Here is a 20,315-nt window from a genome sequence, read left to right as displayed (position 1 = left end):
GTTCACTGCTTGATAATGGTCACTGTGTGCTCCAGAGGAAGTGACAGTTTTTCATTTCTTCATTCATGATAGTGTATAATGTGTATGTGTGTGTATATGATATAAATATTGCCTCTTTCTATATTTATATATAAGTGTTCTATACCATATATACAGTTGTTCTATCTCTCTATGCTGTTTTTTTATATATGCATATATAGCTTGTATTAATATTTGTTATCCAAATTCCTCATTCATGCTTTCTAGAATGAGGAAATTTGAAAATCCTTGTGAAAAGTATCAAATAATACTCAGTTTTCTACTACATATGTTGCTGGTCTTCTCCTCATTCTTCTACACCTCCATCTATTTCTCCTCTAATTTCTTCCTCCTGCTCCCCCACTGGAATCAAAAGATCTAGAAAGCTAATTGTCACTCTAGGCAATTCTGAGAGTTGCCCTTTTGATCTGTTTTATGCTGTGTTCCATATCGCTAAGAACAATTTTTCAGCTATTATTATATATTCTAGATTTGGTCAGTATAACATTGGAGGATATAGTGTCTAAATCTATTTTTAGTTCAATATGAATTATTTTTCCAAGTGTCATCAACATAGGTATTTTCTCCTGGATTTTCTGATATTTGATTATGATCTCCAGTTTGCATGGCATTCATCATGGGGGAACCTGGGTACTATTCATAGAATCTACCCCTGATACTGGAAATTCACTATCTCCTGGTCTCCATTATTTCAGGGTACACTTAAATGATGTGCTGCAGGCATAACCATGGGGAATTGTACTACTAGTAATAAGTAAATATTTCATAAGTGGGATGTCATGTGCACATATCAAATTAGGACACTTTATATGTGAAGAGAATAATATTACAATACCAAGCTAGTATCCATTAGATTATTTCTTGGAGAGATCTTTGGACAAATGCCTAAAATACATAATCAGTAGCATCACCTTGGTGGCACAAACTATACTTTTCAAATCATTTGGCTTTAATGATAATGCAATGATCTATGACATAATATCTACTTCTATTGAAGATCTATGCAATGGAATCCTACTTCTTGTAGCATTACAGTAGAAACCAGAAAGTTAGCACCTTCATAAACAGGTGTGAAGGAAACAATTATTCTGTCCTACAAGTTACAATATTCTGTAGCATGAAATTATTGTATATTTATATGTGTAACATTTACACTTATCTCTAAAAGAAAACATACTAAAGAGGGGCAGAAGCAGAATGATCCCCCTTCTGGGATGTCTGTACTTTTGTTCAGAAAAAGATAGAATCCAGGACACATCCTAAATTTTGAAGATTAGAAGCATTAAAGTTCACAAGTGTAATTCACTATTAAAATATAATTATTATTATATATTTGCCTGAATCAAGCCATTTTATTACTGCTCCATTTGACTTCTTTCCACCTTCTGTCCAGCAATCCATGGGGGAACCTGAAAGTTATCTGCCCTGAGGCTCTGCAGCTGAGGTTTTCTGTTCTGATGAATAACACAAAAAGAAAAACATGTTTGTGGATGATCTTCTCCACCCCAGGTGCCAGGATTTTCTCCTTGTCCATGGATACAAAGACTCAAGGGGAAGCTCCTGTTAGTAAAATTTGTTGCAAGGGCTTCATCAAAAAACCTCTCCAGGAACTTTTTGCAATTATATGCTTTGATTACATCAGAAGGCTCAAAGGGAAGCATTAGGCAAGTTTCTGAGATGGCCCAACTCATTCAGGTTTCAAACAAGAACACGCCAGGATCACACATTCAAAAGACCCAGAGAGCAATGGGGCAGCATCCCACAAACAGTGTCCCAGGTAGCACACATTGGTTTGATGTCACAGAGACCCCAAATTAATCCTGTTTACAGAGATACCCACTAGGACATGTAGTTTTTAATCACTGTGGAACCAGTAATCACCCTGAATTTGGAAGTTCCCATTCTGTATGTCAAATCACCACATATTCAGTTGTAATAGAGTAAACCTTTCCACATTGCTATCAACCACACTAATCCTATGATGACTGCTTTTGAACCTACAACCCTGGTCGATGCTCTCATGAGAATTAGGAAATATTTGAATACTTCTCACTTTTTACTATAAAGCAGACAATACCAGCCAGAAGCCATGTATTTATTCTCACCTCCACAAACACCAAGGGCAGGAAGATGTCTGAAGACACCTGTATTTCTTGAATCCAAGTGACTTTCAGGACTATTTTGTAGGATACCCTCAGGGAAGCTACGTAGTGTTAAACCTTTGCCAAACCCACAGACTGAACAACATGAAAGTAAACACAATGGATACCATGTCATGTAGGGACTGATGATGAGCAACACTGACTAATCATTTGTGCTTGTATATCAGTGTGAGGTATTGCTAACTGAATAAATCTAATAAGGAAGCAGACAAGAAGGCATTTAAGAGAACTCTATTATTCCATTCAAAAGTTTCCTAAATACAAATTGCTCTAATTGTGGTGCCTAATATTTTAAGCAAAACACATTTTCCATTGCCTAGCCACTGCTCTGATGCCATTAGGGAGATTTTGAATAGTGGCACATGCAAAGTGAGATGTAGAATAGGCACAAAATACAATCAGAATTCAGTGACTTGCATACAATGAAAATAGAATGCCTTGACAAGCTATATTTATTACAAGTACAATGGACAAACTTATTGTCTATTCAGTAAAACAAGAAAAGTAAATGTAAATCAGAGAGCAAATATCTCCTGTTCTCTCTAATGCGTAGAAACTAAGAGAAGAGTCAATCTGAATGCACACAGTTCACTGAGCAAAGGTTGGGAATGGAGAGGATGAACTTCATACAATGAGAAGGCTTCAGAAAATTCATGGAAAATGAGTGTTATGATACATTTATGCATAAACTTCAAACATTTTAGCACCCAGATAGATTATCTATGTTGCTTTGGTAAGATAAGTTGAAAATGCTCGTTCTAAGCAAAAATTACTTTCTGACCTATATCTATTCTTTCTCTTCTCTCTACCCATCATTCTTCCTGTTTTCATCTAATTCCTCTGCCCTCTTCATCTCCTCCTCCTCCTCTTCTCTTCTCTAGAAAGCTGTATATGATCTCTGCCAAAAGGCTTTTGCAGACAGCTTGCAAGTGGATATGATATATATATATATATATATATGGATATATATATATATATATATATATCCATCCTTTCTCTTTGAACAGGTAATCAGTACTAAGAAGATATTATGACACTGGGAAAACCAACAGTTAGGAGTTTACTGTCTAATGCAGTATTTTAAATTTAATATTGTTTTATTCTGCTGTCATCAACAATGGTCTATTTCTCTTTCATGTGTCCAATGAGGCTGCTTTATAAGGCCTTTCTTGTGTGAATTTTCATGTGTGATGTTTCTGTGTTCTTAATATAATCTTATTCCACTTAAGTCCATGTTGATTTCTCCTGGTCATGGGATGATCTCATGTTGAATGATTTCATATTCTTGTCCTTGACTCAGAGTTTATCTGGGATTCCCAGATTAATTTGCCCCAGTTTGATGGGGAACTACAGACAAATCTTCTCCTTTTAGGATGGCTCTTGGCCTTTGTCTGATTTTGGTTTTTGCAAAAATATTCAAGTGTTTTCAATCCACTGCCCTTTTTTTGACAGGCAGAGTTAGACAGTATGAAAGAGAGAGAGAGAGAGACAGAGAGAAAGGCCTTCCTTTTTCCACTGGTTCACCCAAAGTGGCTGCTACGGGCCCAAGGACCTGGGCCATCCTCCACTGAACTCCTGGGCCACAGCAGAGAGCTGAACTGGAAGAGGAGCAACTGGGACAGAATCCAGTGCCCCGATGAGGAATAGAACCCGGAGTGCCAGTGCCAGAGGCAGAGGATTAGCGTAATGAGCCACAGTCCTGGCCAATCCACTGCCTTTTTCCTGGGGTTTTCTCCTCAAGAAAATGCAGCAAAGTAAACCAAACTACACTGTTTGAAAGACCTTGATGTTTTGTGATAGAAAACTCTCATGCTTTCTTTCAGAAAAGAAGGAAATTTCAAATCAATGAACTTGCTCTTGTGTTAAATGAAGAAGAAGGGAAATCCACAAACACAGGGAAGCAGAATTAGGCAGAGGCTCCTATTTACCCCTTGTGGAGCTGAACGCCACTGGCCATCTGCAGATCTACCAGGTAAGACATCAGAGTACATCTCAACAAGCTCCCTGTTACAGTAAGTTCTCAACATGATTATGAGGCAAGATTTATTTGAAGATATTGATTTAGGAAAAACCCAGGATATTAACATACATAGAGAGTTCAGGCATTGTCTGAATAATTTCTCTTCATGAGTCCTTCCAAAAATATAACATGCAAACTACCTAAAAGGAAAATTCAGACTCAAATTATTGGGATTAGGAAGATCACACCATACTCAATCAACGGGATTGTCAGAACAAGGAGAGCAAACAAATTAACTTCCTCATCAAACACTGGAGTCTGTGTGAAGCAAGGCTTTCTGTTCCAAAATGAAAAAGTGCTACAATATACTGTTCAAGTAAGATGTAAATTTCCAGCCCAATGGAGACAAGGTACATTAGAATTATTTCACATTTCAGGATTACTAGTTTCACCAAAATTGTGGGGAAGAAGCCAGGAGGATGCTCTCTTATCATGATTAACCAGGGAACCCACCCCTACCACTGCCATATCATATCACTGCCAGGTGCAGGTGCTCATCCTCTGACCTCCAAAATGATCTACTGAATGTGAAGGCAGAGAGTGTATCCACCAGCATTCCTACTGTTTCAATACACCTGCCTGGCTAATTCTGATGCCATGTATTATCTGAAAGCAATGTTTAAAGAAATATTAAGGCTATGAAAGTAGTCATTGTAAAAGCAGAGTACAGTCATTGTCGAAATATTTTGTTTATGCCCCACTCACAAAATGCAAAATACAAACCACCATAGGCTGCAAATGATATTTTGTGCCAGCAAGAATAAAATGATCAAATTATAATCAGATAAACTGGAGAGACAGAATAAAGACAGAGGGGAAAGTGAGTTAAGTTTGTCATCTAACATTGGGGAGTGAGTGAACAAGACTTGCTATTCTGAATTTTGGATATTTGAAAAATTACAAATTCTCTAACATGGATTATAAATAAGTGGAACTTTCCCACTTAGTGGTGAAAAGTTAAGAAAAATGTGTTTACTTCATAGAGAAACTGCATCTGACGAAACCATGAAGCCACACTGACACTGGCCCATAGAAATCCCATGAGGATTCATCAGGGACTTTTCCACAACTTTCCACAGGGCTGGGGGAATTCTATGGGGCTGTCCCTGGGTGGCAGATCTGTGAGGAGCTGAGAGGAGGTGGTGAGAAGAAAGCTCTCTCCCAGGGGTCTGGGGCTGTGCTGCTACATCAGAAGGCAACATGTCTCAAGCATCCCATGCTCTGGATGTGAAGAGGCAAGGTCAAGGACATTTCCATCCACTGAGGGCTCCTGTGGAGAATGAACCTCCAGCCTCTGCTGTTGCCTGAGAAGCCTCACCTGAGCCTGTGGCACACAGGCTCTTTGCTCGGCTGAATTCTCAATCACTAGGACTGCTAGCAGTGGTCATTCGAAGGCCTTCGCTAACTCCCAGTGATGCTGGGGATGTGGTAACTCTGGAGCTGCATGATAAAGATCCCTGTGGGCGGCACTGTAGTGCAGTAATGTCAGCCTGCACCTGAGGCACCAGCATCCTACCTGAGTGCAGATTCATGTCCAGCTGCTCCTCTTCTGATTCAGCTCCCTGCTATATCACATTGGAAAGCAGTGCAGCACGGCCAAGTGCTTGGACCCCTACACTCAAGTGGGAGACACAGAAGAATCTCCTGGCTCCTCACCTTGTATCAGCTCAGCTCCAGACTTATTGGCCATTTAGGAAGTGAACCAGTGGATGCAAGATCTCTCTCCCTCTCTCTCTCTTTGCCTTTTAATTATATAAATGAATATAATCTAATAAAACATTAAAAAAGAGCCATGGCAGCTCCCCCTCCTTGAATTCCTTCTTTCTTGAGAAACTCGTTTAACAGTGCCTTTCCCTCCTTCTGTCTCCTATGTGCCCTGGAGAGATCGCTCCTGCCTTGAAACACCTGGCCTATTGTCCCATCTTGTGAACAGACCGGCTGGCACACAAGCCTGTCAGTCCAGCGTTACGTGGCATAGGCCAATAAACATGAGAGACTTGGGTTCCTAGAAGCGAGCCAATGGGGGAGCTGTCTGCTCGGCTGGAAGCCAGGGCTAGAGAGGGTGGGGCTTGAAGGGACCGCAAAGTCACCTGACCACGGGAGGTTCCGTGTGGGGTAGGTGCTGCTTGCAGCAGGCTCGGGGGAGTTGCCATGCCTACACCACAGCAGTCACCTCAGGATGAGCAGGAAAAGCTCTTGGATGAAGTCATACAGGCTGTGAAAGTCCAGTCATTCCAAATGAAGAGATGCCTGGATAAAAACAAGGTCATGGATGCTCTGAAACGCGCTTCTAATATACTTGGTGAAAGGCAGACTTCTATGTTATCAACAGAAAGCTACTATGAACGTTATATGGCTATTTCTGATGAACTGCACTACTTAGAGGTCTACCTTACAGATGAGTTTGCCAAAGGAAGAAAAGTGGCATATCTCTATGAACTTGTACAGTATGCTGGAAACATTATCCTAAGGCTTTATCTGTTGATCACTAGGTTTCACCAAAACAGTGGGGAAGAATCTAGAAGGACTTTCCAAACTCACAATTCCCCAGGGGAACCCTTCACTCACCCATCCCTGCTCCTCGCTAGTTCTCACACATTAGAACAAAGCCTCGTAAGGCCCATTGAACTGCAGAGCAGTGAGGAACCAAAATCAGGCAGTGGCATGGACACACTTTGCTCTTCTGCAGCTTGGCCCCCGGGGGCAGCACACATAAAAACCCATATCCCCATATACTGCACCTAAGAAGCAAGGTGGGGTGGGAATTCTCATTCCTCATGTTTCATGACAAATATTCATGTACAGGACATGGTTCCTTCTCTGTCCTCTCAAGAGAAACCTGTGCTTGCAGTGCTGAGACTCCTGATATTTGCTGAAGATCAATGTGGGCGTATTCATTATGGCTGACTTGTGGATATCTGCAAACTTCAGGTGTCACTCTGGAAGAGCTGACCTGAGAGGTTCTACAAGAAATAGCCCTTGGAACCACCCCCAGTCTGCTCAGGTGCATTCACTGCAGTCTTGCAGGCAAGTTCAAATCCATCCTCTGCCTCAAGCACCCTCTAGTGCCTGAGGGCGGTATTGATCCTGACTGAAAGGAAGGGAGACCTGGGCATTAAGGGCAGTAGAAAGCCCCAAGTCAACACTGGGTGAACTGAAACATCCAAGTATAATGTAGGGATCTCCATGGGAACACCAGATTGCCCTGCGGAAATAAATGTGTGGTCAAATAACCTAGAATAGGCTAATTTCACATTGAATGTAAAAATCAATGCCAATGTGTTTCTTTTTAATCAAATAAACAAGCCTATCATAAAATAGACAACTCATGAAAAGCAAGACAGCAAAGTACATATTATTCATATAATACATAAACATATGATCTAGCTATGAATGATAGAAATTATAGTCAGATATATCATTGGGACATTAACTCAGGATTTAGTTGTTGCATGCAAAGAATTTGGAATTTCAGTTCTAGTGATCTCGCCTTTGTAATAGAAAATGACTAATGAGAAGGGACTTCACATGGTTCTACATGGCTTATACCTTGGCATTGAAGAGCAAGGAACAGATAGGATTGGGTGGAGGCACCATATCACTGCCAGGCTCATCCTCTGACCTCCACAAAGACCTATTGAATATGAAGGAAGAGAGTGCATCCACCAGCAGCCCTACTGTTTCAATACACCCACCTGTCTAACTCTAATGCCAGATAAGATTCAAAAGCCCTAGAATTCCTTTGCAGTGTGAAGCCCCTGCCTCTGCTATTACCTGAGAAGCCTCAGCTGAGCCTGTGGCAAACAGGCTCCAAATTTGGCTGAAGTCTCTAGCTAGAGGCCAGTGGCATTCCACAAGAGAGCCTGTGCAAACTCCAGTGACTCTGGGGTGCTGCCAACCCCAGAGCTGCATGATAAAGATCCCTGGGGGCAGCACAATAGTGCAGTAGTGTAAGCCTGCACCTGCAGCACTGGCATCCTATCTGAGTGCAGATTCATGTCCGGCTGCTCCTCCTCTGATTCAGCTCCCTGCTCTGTCACCTGGGAAAGAAGTACAGGATGGCCAAGTGCTTGGGCCCCTACACTCAAGTGGAAGACATAGAAGAAGCTCTTGTCTCCTGGCTTCAGTCTTATTGGCAATTTAGGCAGAGAACCAGTGGATGTAAGATATATCTCTCTCTCTGCTTCTTAAATAAGTAAATAAATATAATGTAATATAACATTAATCAAGAGACCCAATGATCTTCCTGGGTGGCATTTAGCACAGTCCTGTGGAAAAATTCAAATTCATCATCAGCTGCGCGTGCACTCTTAGTGTTTGAGTTGGCCTTGATCTCCTGAAGGAGCCCAGGCTTGTGCAGAAGAGTAAGAACAGACTCCCTATCTCCCACCACTGTTGGATGGCAAAGAACAACATGGATGTGGTTGTGCAACATCAGTGTTTGTCTGGTTGCAATGTAAGGGGTTGCACTGGACCCCAGAAAAAAACAAGAAAAACATATTTGTGTACAGCATACTCTGAAATAACATTTTCATAGTTATTGCTTTTGAGGAATATGATTGTGCATGGTTTATCTATATTTCTTGATATTGAATTTTGGATTTAATTTTCCATGTTTACATCTTGTACAATAAAGGGGAAATGATGCTTCCACATTGAAAATAAATGACTATGCATTTCTACTTAAAATATGAACACTCCTATTTAAAACAAAAAGGAAAGAAGACAAGTCAGAATAGAATAGATTCTTCACAGAATGAAGACACATGTGTGACTCAATTATTACTAATAAATCAAAATATCAATGAGATACTATTTGAAGATACCTACTCAGGCCACCTGTAGAGAATTATATTGTTACAACTGGCTAGCATCTATCATTGTAGTTCTGGAGGATTCTGTAGACATATGCCTAAAATACTGTATTGCAAGAATTGCTTGGTTGCACCAATTATATGATCCATTATAATGGAATCTCAGAATCCATTGGCTTTAATCATAATGAAAAGGTTGATGCCCTTATATCTATTTTCTATCAAAGATCTCTGTACTGTATTCCTACTAATTGGATTATTAAAGTAGAAGCCAGTTAGAAAGTCAGGAACATTCATATTTGGTTTGAAAATAAAATTATGTTAGACCTAAAAGACATATTTAGGCCTGAATTACTCATAAAGATATTTACATGGAAGAAAATATTTATCATATTTTATATGGAAGGAAAACCCAAGAGAGGAAGAATAAGAATAACCCCACTTTTGAAATATATTCATATTTAGGTATGGTCTAAACACAGAAATGTTAATCTTATGAAGTGGAGCATTTTCTTTCTTGGACTATGTTTTAATTTCCATTGGGATTTTTAACAAAAATGCATTCTTTTTTTTTACAACCTAGTGTTTATCATACACTTGCTTTTTTTTCTTTTTCTTTTTTCTTTTAACTTTTATTTAAGGAATATAAATTTCCAAAGTACAGCTTATGGATTACAGTGGCTTCCCCCCCATAACTTCCCTCCTACCTGCAACCCTGCCCTTTCCCTCTTCCTCCCCCCTTCCATTCACATCAAGATTCATTTTCAATTCTCTTTATATACAGAAGATCAGTTTAGCATATATGAAGTAAAGATTTCAACAGCTTGCACCCACATAGAAACACAAAGTGAATAATACTGTTTGAGTACTAGTTGTAGCATTAAATCACAATGTACAGCACATTAAGGACAGAGATCCTACATGAGGAGTAAGTGCACAGTGACTCCTGTTGTTGACTTAACAAATTGACACTCTTGTTTATGGCATTAGTAATCACCCTAGGCTCTTGTCATAAGTTGCCAAGGCTATGGAAGCCTTTTGAGTTCACCGACTCTGGTCATATTTAGACAAGGTCTACTCAGAGTGGAAGTTCTCTGCTCCCTTCAGAGAAAGGTACCTCCTTCTTTGATGACCTGTTCTTTCCACTGGGATCTCACTTGTGGAGATCTTTCATTTAGGTCTTTTTTTTTGCCAGAGTGTTTTGGCATTCCATTCCTGTAATACTCTCATGGGCTTTTCAGCCAGATCCATGTGCATTAAGGGCTGATTCTGAGGCCAGAGTACTGTTAGGACATCTGCCATTCTATGGGTCTGCTCTGTATCTCACTTCCCATGTTGGATCGTTCTCTCCCTTTTTGATTCTATCTGCTAGTATTTGCAGACACTATTCTTGTTTATGGGCTCCCTTTGGCTCATAGTCCTATCATTATGATCAATTGTGAATAGAAATTGATCACCGGGACTAGTGAGATTGTATTGGTACATGCCACCTTGATGGGATTGAATTGGAATCCCCTGGTATGTTTCCAACTCTGCCATTTGAGGTAAGTCAGCTTGAGCATGTCCCGAATTGCACATTTCTCCCCTCTCTTATTCCCACTCTTATATTTTACAGGGATCACTTTTAAGTTAAGTTTCAACACTTAAGAATAACTGTGTATTGATTACAGTATTCAACCTAAAGTATTAAGCAGAACAAAGAAAAAAATTCTAAGAGGGATACGGTATTAATTTGTTCATCAACAGTCAGGGCAAGGGCTGATCAAGTCACCGTTTCTCCTAGTGTTCATTTCACTTTAACAGGTTTCCTTTTTGGTGCTCAGTTGGTTGTCACCTATCAAGAAGAACAAGTGGTATTTGTCCCTTTGGGACTGGCTTATTTCACTCAGTATAATGTTTTCAAATTCCTAACAGGGATCACTTTTCAGTTAAAATTTAAACACCTAAGAATAATTGTGTGTTAATTACATAGTTCAACCAATAGTACTAGAACAACAACAACAAAAAAACTAAAATGGATAAAGTATTATATTGTACATCAACCATCAGGACAGGAGCTGATCAAGTCACTGTTTCTCATAGTGTTCACTTCACTTCAAAAAGTTTCCCCTTTGGTGCTCAGTTAGTTGTTGCCGATCAGGGAGAACATATATTTGTCCCTTTGGGACTGGCTTAATCGCTCAGCATGATGTTTTCCAAATTCCTCCATCTTGTTGCAAATGACCAGGTTTCATTTTTTTTGACTGCTGTACAGTATTCTATAGAGTATATGTCCCATAATTTCTTTATCCAGTCTACTGTTGATGGGCATTTAGGTTGGTTCCAGGTCTTAGCTATTGTGAATTGAGCTGCAATAAACATTAATATGCAGACAGCTTTGTTGTTTGCCAATTTCATTTCCTTTGGGTAAATTCCAAGGAGTGGGATGGCTCCGTTCAATGGTAGGGTTACATTCAGGTTTCTGAGGAATCTCCAGACTGACTTCCATAGTGGATTAACCAGTTTGCATTCCCACCAATAGTGGGTTTGTGTCCCTTTTCCCCCACATCCTCTCCAGCATCTATTGTTGGTAGATTTCTGCATGTGAGCCATTCTAACTGGGATGAGGTGAAACCTCATTGTGGTTTTGATTTGCATTCCCTGATTACTAGTGATCTTGAACATTTTTTCATGTGCCTGCTGGCCATTTAGATTTCCTCTTTTGAAAAATGTCTATTGAGGTCCTTGGCTCATTTCTTAAGTGGGTTGTTTGTTCTGATCTTGTGGAGTTTTTTAATTCTTTGTAGATTCTGGTTATCAACCCTTTATCTGTTGCATAGTTTGCAAATATTTTTCCCATTCTGTCAGTTGCCTCTTCACGTTCCTGACTGTTTCTTCTGAAGTACAGAAACTTCTCAATTTGATGCAATCCGAAATGTTAATTTTGTTTTGACTGCTTGTGCTTCTGGTATATTTTCCAAGAAGTCTTTGCCGATATCTATACCTTACAGGGTTTTTCCAATGCTCTCTAGTAATTTGATGGTGTCGAGTCATAGATTCAAGTTTTTAAGCCATGTTGTGTGAATTTTTGTGTAAGGTGAAAGGTAGGGGTCTTTCTTCATGATTCTGCATGTGGAAATCCAATTTTCCCAGCACCATTTATTGAATAGACTGTCCTTACTCCAGGGATTGGTTTTGGATCCTTGATCAAATATTAGTGGGCTGTAGATGTTTGGATTGATTTCTGGTGTTTCATTTCTGTTCCATTGGTCTATCTGTCTGTTTCTGTACCATTACCATGTTGTTTTGATAACAACTGCCCTGTAGTATGTCCTGAGATCAGGTATTGTGATGCCTTCGGCTTTGTTTTTGTTGTACAAGATTGCTTTAGCTATTCAAGGTCTCCTGTGTCTCCATATGAATTTCAGCATCATTTTTTCTAGATCTGAGAAGAATGTTTTTGGTAGCTTGATTGGCATCGCATTGAATCTATAAATTGCTTTTGGGAGAATGGACATTTTGATGGTGTTGATTCTTCCAATCCATGAGCATGGAAGATTTTTCCATTTTTTGGGTATCCTCTTCTATTTCTTTCTTTAATGTTTTGTAATTTTCATCATAAAGATCTTTAGCATCCTTGGTTAAGTTTATTCCAAGGTATTTGATTATTTTTGTAGGTATTGTGAGCAAAAGTGTGTTCGTATGGACCCCAAATCAAGTGCCTAACAGAAAAGCTGATCATCACATGTAGAAGAGCTCAAGTAATCATAAGGATGTGCATTACAGGGCATGGGTTGCGAAACACCAATACACAATATTTTTGAACTGATAAAGTGGAGAATGGAGGATAAGAGAGGAGCAAATACATTCTCTTTTCTTCTATGAGGGGACACAGTCTTTCATCCCACAATTCAGAGATAGGCCAAAAAGAAATGGCATCATGAGGACACAAATAAACTATCAACAATTACTATGAAGGGTAAGGGATGGGCAGGACAGGGACACAGACAGCATTTATCTAACCATTTACAGAATCCTCAGAAAGGAGCTACCAAGAAAACCAAGAGAAATATGAATAAAGCAAAGGACACTTACACTTGGCATATGAATATGAGATTATTGATGCTTCTGTTAGTAATGTATCTATACTTGGGGAGAAAAGCAGCAATCAGCATATCTCCTTCCTTATGAAGGCTGTTTTGCATCTCAAGAAAGCACAGAGTATCATCCAGCCAACACACAAGGAAGGAAACCTGCAGTAGGGGAACAAGAGACAGCAAAGGAAGCTTTTTAGAAATTTGTCCAAAACCCTAGAAGTCAATTGTGGTGGAACATTCAGTGTCAGGTGGATACATATTGTGTTTCTCTCCATGTGTGTATGCACATCTGTGTGTTTATACTGGACTGGAGAGAACACTCTAATGCTCTTCCATCTGACTCCCAGGGAGACCTGGGCATTCAGAGCATCTCCAAATCAAGAGTTGGTGAACTGAGACATCCAAGAATAATGAAAGGGGGCAGAGCCAAGATGGATGAATAGTGAGGACACACACTGAGAGTCCGGGAAAAGATAGGTTAATAAAAGAGGAATTACAGTTATTACAGGGAAAGGCTCAGGGGAAAAATTCAGAGGAAACTCTTCCGGATCTAGTGGTTGTGACACAGACAACCAGCGGGGAGAGCAGGGATGCCCATGGCTCTGAGTCCACACATCGGTGCTGGAAGGGGAGGTGAGCTCAGTAACCTGAGACATTGGCGGGGGAAATGGTAGTCAGAGCCTAGAGGGAACTGGGCTTGAGGCCCCACTGGGGAAAGTTCACCAGACTGACTACAGGAGAGAAGAGAAGAAAAAAAAGGGGGGGAGTGGGACTGGTACAGACAAGTTTCTCTATCTGCCGACCTTGCAAAAGTGAGCAAGAGACAAAGAGCAGGTGCCATTCTGGATATACATAAAAGGTGTGCAACATCAGCACAGTGCGTGACCTCAGGACTGTGTGCGACCTCAGGACTGTGCATGAACTCAGAGCTGAGCATGACAGACCTGCATCTGCCATCAGTCAAAGAGAAAAACCTGACTCTGGGAGGGTGAAATACCAGGAGGTTAGGATTTAGTGAAAGGGTAGAGCTAATGAACTGAGGCAGGGGAAGAAAGAGATGGTGGGTGAGAGAAATCACAGAGGTCACGTGAGTACTCTCCAGAGATGCTACAATTCGGTAACCTAGGCAACCCGGTGGGAGACTGCAGGAGAAATTGTGCCCACACTGAATGCAAAACAGATTCTTTGGGTGGTCTGTGGGAAAACGTAGAAAAATGATATATACATAGAAGCCAGAGATCGGAAGCTAAATACCATCAATTCTTCTCAGCTGTGCAGTATTACTTCCCTCCTGAATAAATAAATAAATAAATAAAGATATACCACCCCTAACTTGAGTGTGTCACCTTTGGCACACCCTTAACCCTGAAGAAGTAAGCAGAGCTCTCTGGCCACACCCATCTCAAGCCTCCAAGGCTCCTCCAACAGCAGACAGTCCGCTTAAAACAGATATAGTATTAAAAAAATAAAACACCACAGTGAGGGAAGAAGAATTCACAATGCCAAGCAACAAACACAAAAACCGAGGGAACAAGATCAATGAAGACACTATGACGCATCCAAATAAACAAAACACCACTAGACAGGATTATGAATATGACGAGATAGAAGAAATGCAAGATACAGATTTCAAAAAATTTATGATAAGAACATTTTGAAGTTTTAAAAAGCAAGTTCTTGAACTACAGAAATCCTTATTGGACAGGATGGAAAATCTCTCTCATGAAAATGAAATCTTAAGGAGGAATCAAAATGAAACACAGAAACTAGTAGAACAGGGAACTGTGATAGTGAAGAGAAATCAAAATGAAATGAAGAACTCAATAGATCAAATGACAAACACACTAGAGAGTAAAAAAGATAGAGTCAGTGAAACAGAAGAGAGAATATCTGACTTAGAAGACAGAGCACAGGAAAACATAGAGTCAAACCAAAGAAAAGAAGAGGAAATTAGAAATCTAAAAAATATTGTTGGGAATCTACAGGATACTATTAAAAACCCAACATTTGAGTTCTAGGAATTCCTGAAGGCATGGAGAGGGAGAAAGGATTAGAAGGCCTTTTTAGTGAGATACTAGCAGAGAACATTCTGGGTTTGGAGAAGGACAGAGACATCCTAGTACAGGAAGCTCATAGAACCCCCAGTAAACATGACCAAAAGAGATCCTCACCACAACACGTTGTAATTAAACTCACCACAGTGAAACATAAAGAAAAGATCCTAAAATATGCAAGAGAGAAACATCAGATTACTTTCAGAGGATCTCCAATTAGACACACAGCAGACTTCTCATGAGAAACACTACAGGCTAGGAGGGAATGGCGAGACATAGCCCAGGTGCTAAGAGAGAAAAATTGCCAGCCCAGAATATTATATCCTTCAAAGCTCTCATTTAGAAATGAAGTGAAATAAAGACCTTTCATAGCAAACAGAAATTGAAAGAGTTTGCAGCCATTTGTCAGGCCCCGCAAAAGATGCTTAAAGATGTGTTACACTCAGAAACAGAAACACGGCCATCAATATGAAAGAAGGTAAAGGAAGAAAACCTACCAGTAAAATAGCATAGGATGCTCAAAGCACTTACTAGAAAATATCTTTGGGAAAATGGCAGGGCAAAGTCACTGCTTATCAATAGTCACATTGAACATCAATGGACGTAATTCTCCAGTTAAAAGGTACAGACTGGCTGAATGGATTAAGGAACAAAACCCAACTATTTGCTGCCTACAAAAAACACATCTTTCTAGCAAAGATGCATGCAGACTGAAAGTTAAAGGTTCGAAAAAGATATTCCATGCCGACAGAAACCAAAAAAAAAAAAAAAAAGCAGGTGTAGCCATATTAATATCAGACAAAATAAACTTTAACAAAAAAACTGTTAAGAGAGACAAAGAGGGGCACTATATAATGATTAAGGGTTCAATTCAACAGGAAGATGTAACTTATAAATATATATACACCTAATTACAGGGCACCGGTCTATTTAAAATATATGTTAAGGGACTTAAAGGGAGACTTAGATTCCAATACAATAGTACAGGGCGACTTCAATACTCCACTCTCAGAAATAGATAGATCATCCTGACAGAAGATCAACAAGGAAACAGCAGATTTAATCAACAGTATTGCCCAAATGGATCTAACAGATATCTACAGAACTTTCAATCCTACATCTAAAGACTTTACATTCTTCTCAGCAGTACATGGAACCTTCTCTAGGATTGATCACATACTAGGCCATAAAGCAAGTCTCAGCAAATTTAAAAGAATTAGAATCATACCATGCAGCTTCTCAGACCACAGTGGAATGAAGTTGGAAATTAGCAACTCAGGAATCCCTAGAGCATATGCAAACACATGGAGACTGAACAACATGCTCCTGAGTGAACAGTGGGTCATAGAAGAAATCAAAAATTTTCTGGAAGTAAATGAGGATAACAACACAACATATCAAAACTTACGGGACACGGCAAAAGTAGTATTGAGAAGAAAATATATAGCGATAGGTGCCTACATCAAAAAATTGGAAAGGTACCAAATAAATGAACTTTCAGCTCATGTCAAGGACCTAGAAAAACTGCAGCAAAACAGACACAAATCTAGTAGGAAAAGAGAAATAATTAAAATCAGAGAAGAAATCAACAGTATTGAATCCAAAAAACTTTACAAAAAATCAGCCAAACGAAGAACTCGTTTTTTGAAAAAATAACAGACACCACAAAATTAAAAGAATCATCAGAAATTACTACAAGGACCTGTATGCCAGCAAACAGGAAATCCTATCAGAAATGAATGGATACCTAGACACATGCAATCTACCTAAATTGAACCAGGAAGACATAGAAAACCTAAATAGACCCATAACTGAGACAGAAATTGAAACAGTAATAAAGGCCCTCCCAAAGAAAAGCTCAGGACCAGATGGATTCACTGCTGAATTATACCAGACATTTAAAGAATAACTAATTCCATTTCTTCTCAAACTATTCAGAACAATCGAAAAACAGGGAATCCTCCTAAATTCGTTCTATAAAGCCAGCATCACCTTAATCCCTAAGCCACAAAAAGATGAAACATTGAAAGAAAATTACAGACCAATATCCCTGATGAACACAGACACAAAAATCCTCAATAAAATTCTCATCAATAGAATACAACAACACATCAGAAAGATCATCCACCCAGGCCAAGTGGGATTTATCCCTGGTATGCAGGGATTGTTCAATGTTCACAAATCAATCAATGTGATACACCACATTAACAAACTGCAGAAGAAAAAGCATATGATTATCTCAATAGATGCAGAGAAAGCATTCAATAAAATTCAACACCCTTTCATGATGAAAACTCTAAGCAAATTGGGGAGAGAATGAACATTCCTCAATATAATCAAAGAAATTTAAGAAAACCCATGGCCAGCATCCTATTGAATAGGGAAAAGTTGGAAGCATTTCCACTGAGATCTGGTACCAGACAGGATGCCCACTCTCACCACTGCTATTTAACATAGTTCTGGAAGTTTTAGCCAGAGCCTTCAGACAAGAAAAAGAAATCAAAGGAATACAAATTGAGAAGGAAGAAGTCAAACTATCCCTCTTTGCAGATGATATGATTCTTAATTTAGGGGATCCAAAGAACTCTACTAAGATACTATTGGATCTCATAGAAGAGTTGGCAAAAGTGGCAGGATATAAAATCCATGCACAAAAATCAACAGCCTTTGTATACACAGGCAATACCACAGCTGAGAAAGAACTGCTATATCAATCACATTCACAATAACTACAAAAACAATAAAATACCTTAGAATAAACTTAACCAAGGATGTTAAAGATCTCTACGATGAAAATTACAAAACATTAAAGAAAGAAGTAGAAGAGCATACCAAAAAATGGAAAAAATCTTCTATGCTCATGGATTGGAAAAATCAACACCATCAAAATGTCCATTCTCCCAAAAACAATTTATAGATTCAATGCGATGCCAATCAAGATACCAAAGACATTCTTCTCAGATCTAGAAAAAATGATGCTGAAATTCATATGGAGACACAGGAGGCCTTGAATAGTTAAAGCAATTTTGTACATCAAAACAAAGCCAAAGGCATCACAATACCATATTTCAGGACATACTACAGGGCAGTTGTAACTAAAACAGCATGCCACTGGTACAGAAAAAGATGGATAGACCAATGGAACAAAATAGAAACACCAGAAATAATTCCAAATATCTACAACCAACTTATATTTGATCAGGGATATAAAACCTATTCCTGGAGCAAGGACAGTGTATTCAATAAATGGTGCTGGGAAAATTGGATTTCCACATGCAGAATCATGAAGCAAGACCCCTACCTTACACCTTACACAAAAATCCACTCAACGTGGATTAAAGATCTAAATCTATGACCCAACACCATCAAATTATTAGAGAACATTGGAGAAACCTTCAAGATATTGGCACAGGCAAACAGTTTCAGGAAAAGACCCGGTAGGCACAGGGAGTCAAAGCCAAAATCAACTATTGGGATTGCATCAAATTGAGAAGTTTCTGTACTGCAAAAGAAACAGTCAGGAGAGTGAAGAGACAACCGACAGAATGGGAAAAAATATTTGCAAACTATGCAACAGATAAAGGGTTAATAACCAGAATCTACAAAGAGATCAAGAAACTCCACAACATCAAAACAAACAACCCACTTAAGAGATGAGCCAAGGACCTCAATAGACATTTTTCAAAAGAGGAAATCTAAATGGCCAGCAGGCACATGAAAAAATATTCAAGATCACTAGCAATCAGGGAAATGCAAATCAAAACCACAATGAGGTTTCACCTCATCCTGGTTAGAATGGCTCACATGCAGAAATCTACCAACAACAGATGCTGGTGAGGATGTGGGGAAAAAGGGACACTAACCCACTGTTGTTGGGAATGCAAACTGGTTAATCCACTGTGGAAGTCAGTCTGGAATTTCCCCAGAAACCTGAAGATAACCCTACCATTCAACCCAGCCATCCCACTCCTTGGAATTTACCCAAAGGAAATGAAATTGGTAAACAAACAAGCTGTCTGCATATTAATGTTTATTGCAGCTCAATTCACAATAGCTAAGACCTGGAATCAACCTAAATGCCCATCAACAGTAGACTGCATAAAGAAATTATGGGATATGTACTCTATAGAATTATATACAGCAGTAAAAAACAATGAAATCCTGTCATTTTAAAGAAAATGGAGGAATCTGGAACACATCATGCTGAGTGAACTAAGCCAGTTCCAGAGGGACAAATATCATGTTCTCCCCGATCGGTGACAACTAACCAACCACAAAAAAGGAAACCTGTTGAATTTAAATGGACACTATGAGAAACGGTGACTTGATCAGCCCTTGCCTTGACTGTTGCTGAACAACTTAATACGTTATCCCTCCTAGTATTTTTTGTCTGTTCTACTTAACACTGTTGGTTTAATTCTGTAATTAATATACAGTTATTCTTAAGTGTTGAAACGTAACTGAAAAGTGACCCCTCTTAAATATAAGAATGGAAATAAGAGAGGGAAGGGATGTGCTACTGGGGACATGCTCAAGCTGACTTGCCCCAAACGGTGGAGTTAGAAACATGCCAGGCAATTCCAATTCAATCCCATCAAGGTGGCATGTACCAATGCCATCTCACTAGTAATGTTGATCAATTTCTCTTCACAATTGATCATAATGATAGGACTAAGAATCAAAAAGATCACATAATCAAGACTACTGTCTGAAAATACTAACCAATAGAACAAAAAAGGGAAAGAATGATCCAACATGGGAAGTGGGTTACACAGCAGACCCATAGATTGGCAGATGTCCTAACAGCACTCTGGCCTCAGAATCAGCCCTAAATGCATTCAGATCCAGCTTAAAAGCCCATGAGAGTATTTCAGGCATGGAAATCCAAGACACTCTGTCAAAAAAAATGACCTAAATGAAAGATCTCCACAAGTGAGATCCCAGTGGAAAGAACAGGTCATCAAAGAAGGAGGTACCTTTCTCTGAAGGGAGCAGAGAACTTCCATATACAGCTTTATAGAGAAGAGGATGAGGAGGAGGAGATGAAGAGAACAGAGCAGAGGAAAACTGATGAATGACAAAGAAGAGAAGAGGAAGACTAAATACAGATCAGAAAATATATTTTTGCTTAGACTGTAATTTTCCACTTA

General features: G+C 39.4%; 1 protein-coding gene across 1 annotated transcript in view; it reads left to right on the top strand.

Annotated features, from left to right (window-relative positions):
* The first annotated feature begins 6,372 nt into the window (after window positions 1-6,372).
* The window catches only part of LOC138847777 (vomeronasal type-2 receptor 116-like), a 34,455-nt gene continuing 20,512 nt past the window's right edge, over window positions 6,373-20,315 (top strand). The window contains exon 1 of the mRNA XM_070067573.1: window positions 6,373-6,834. Coding sequence (XP_069923674.1) covers window positions 6,373-6,834 — 462 coding nt within the window. The remainder of the gene's footprint in view (window positions 6,835-20,315) is intronic.

The sequence above is a fragment of the Oryctolagus cuniculus genome (assembly GCF_964237555.1).
Source record: "Oryctolagus cuniculus chromosome 16 unlocalized genomic scaffold, mOryCun1.1 SUPER_16_unloc_1, whole genome shotgun sequence".
Classification (NCBI taxonomy): Eukaryota; Metazoa; Chordata; class Mammalia; order Lagomorpha; family Leporidae; genus Oryctolagus; species Oryctolagus cuniculus.
Note: the sequence above shows the minus strand (reverse complement) of the source record. Positions and strands in the feature narration are given on the sequence as shown.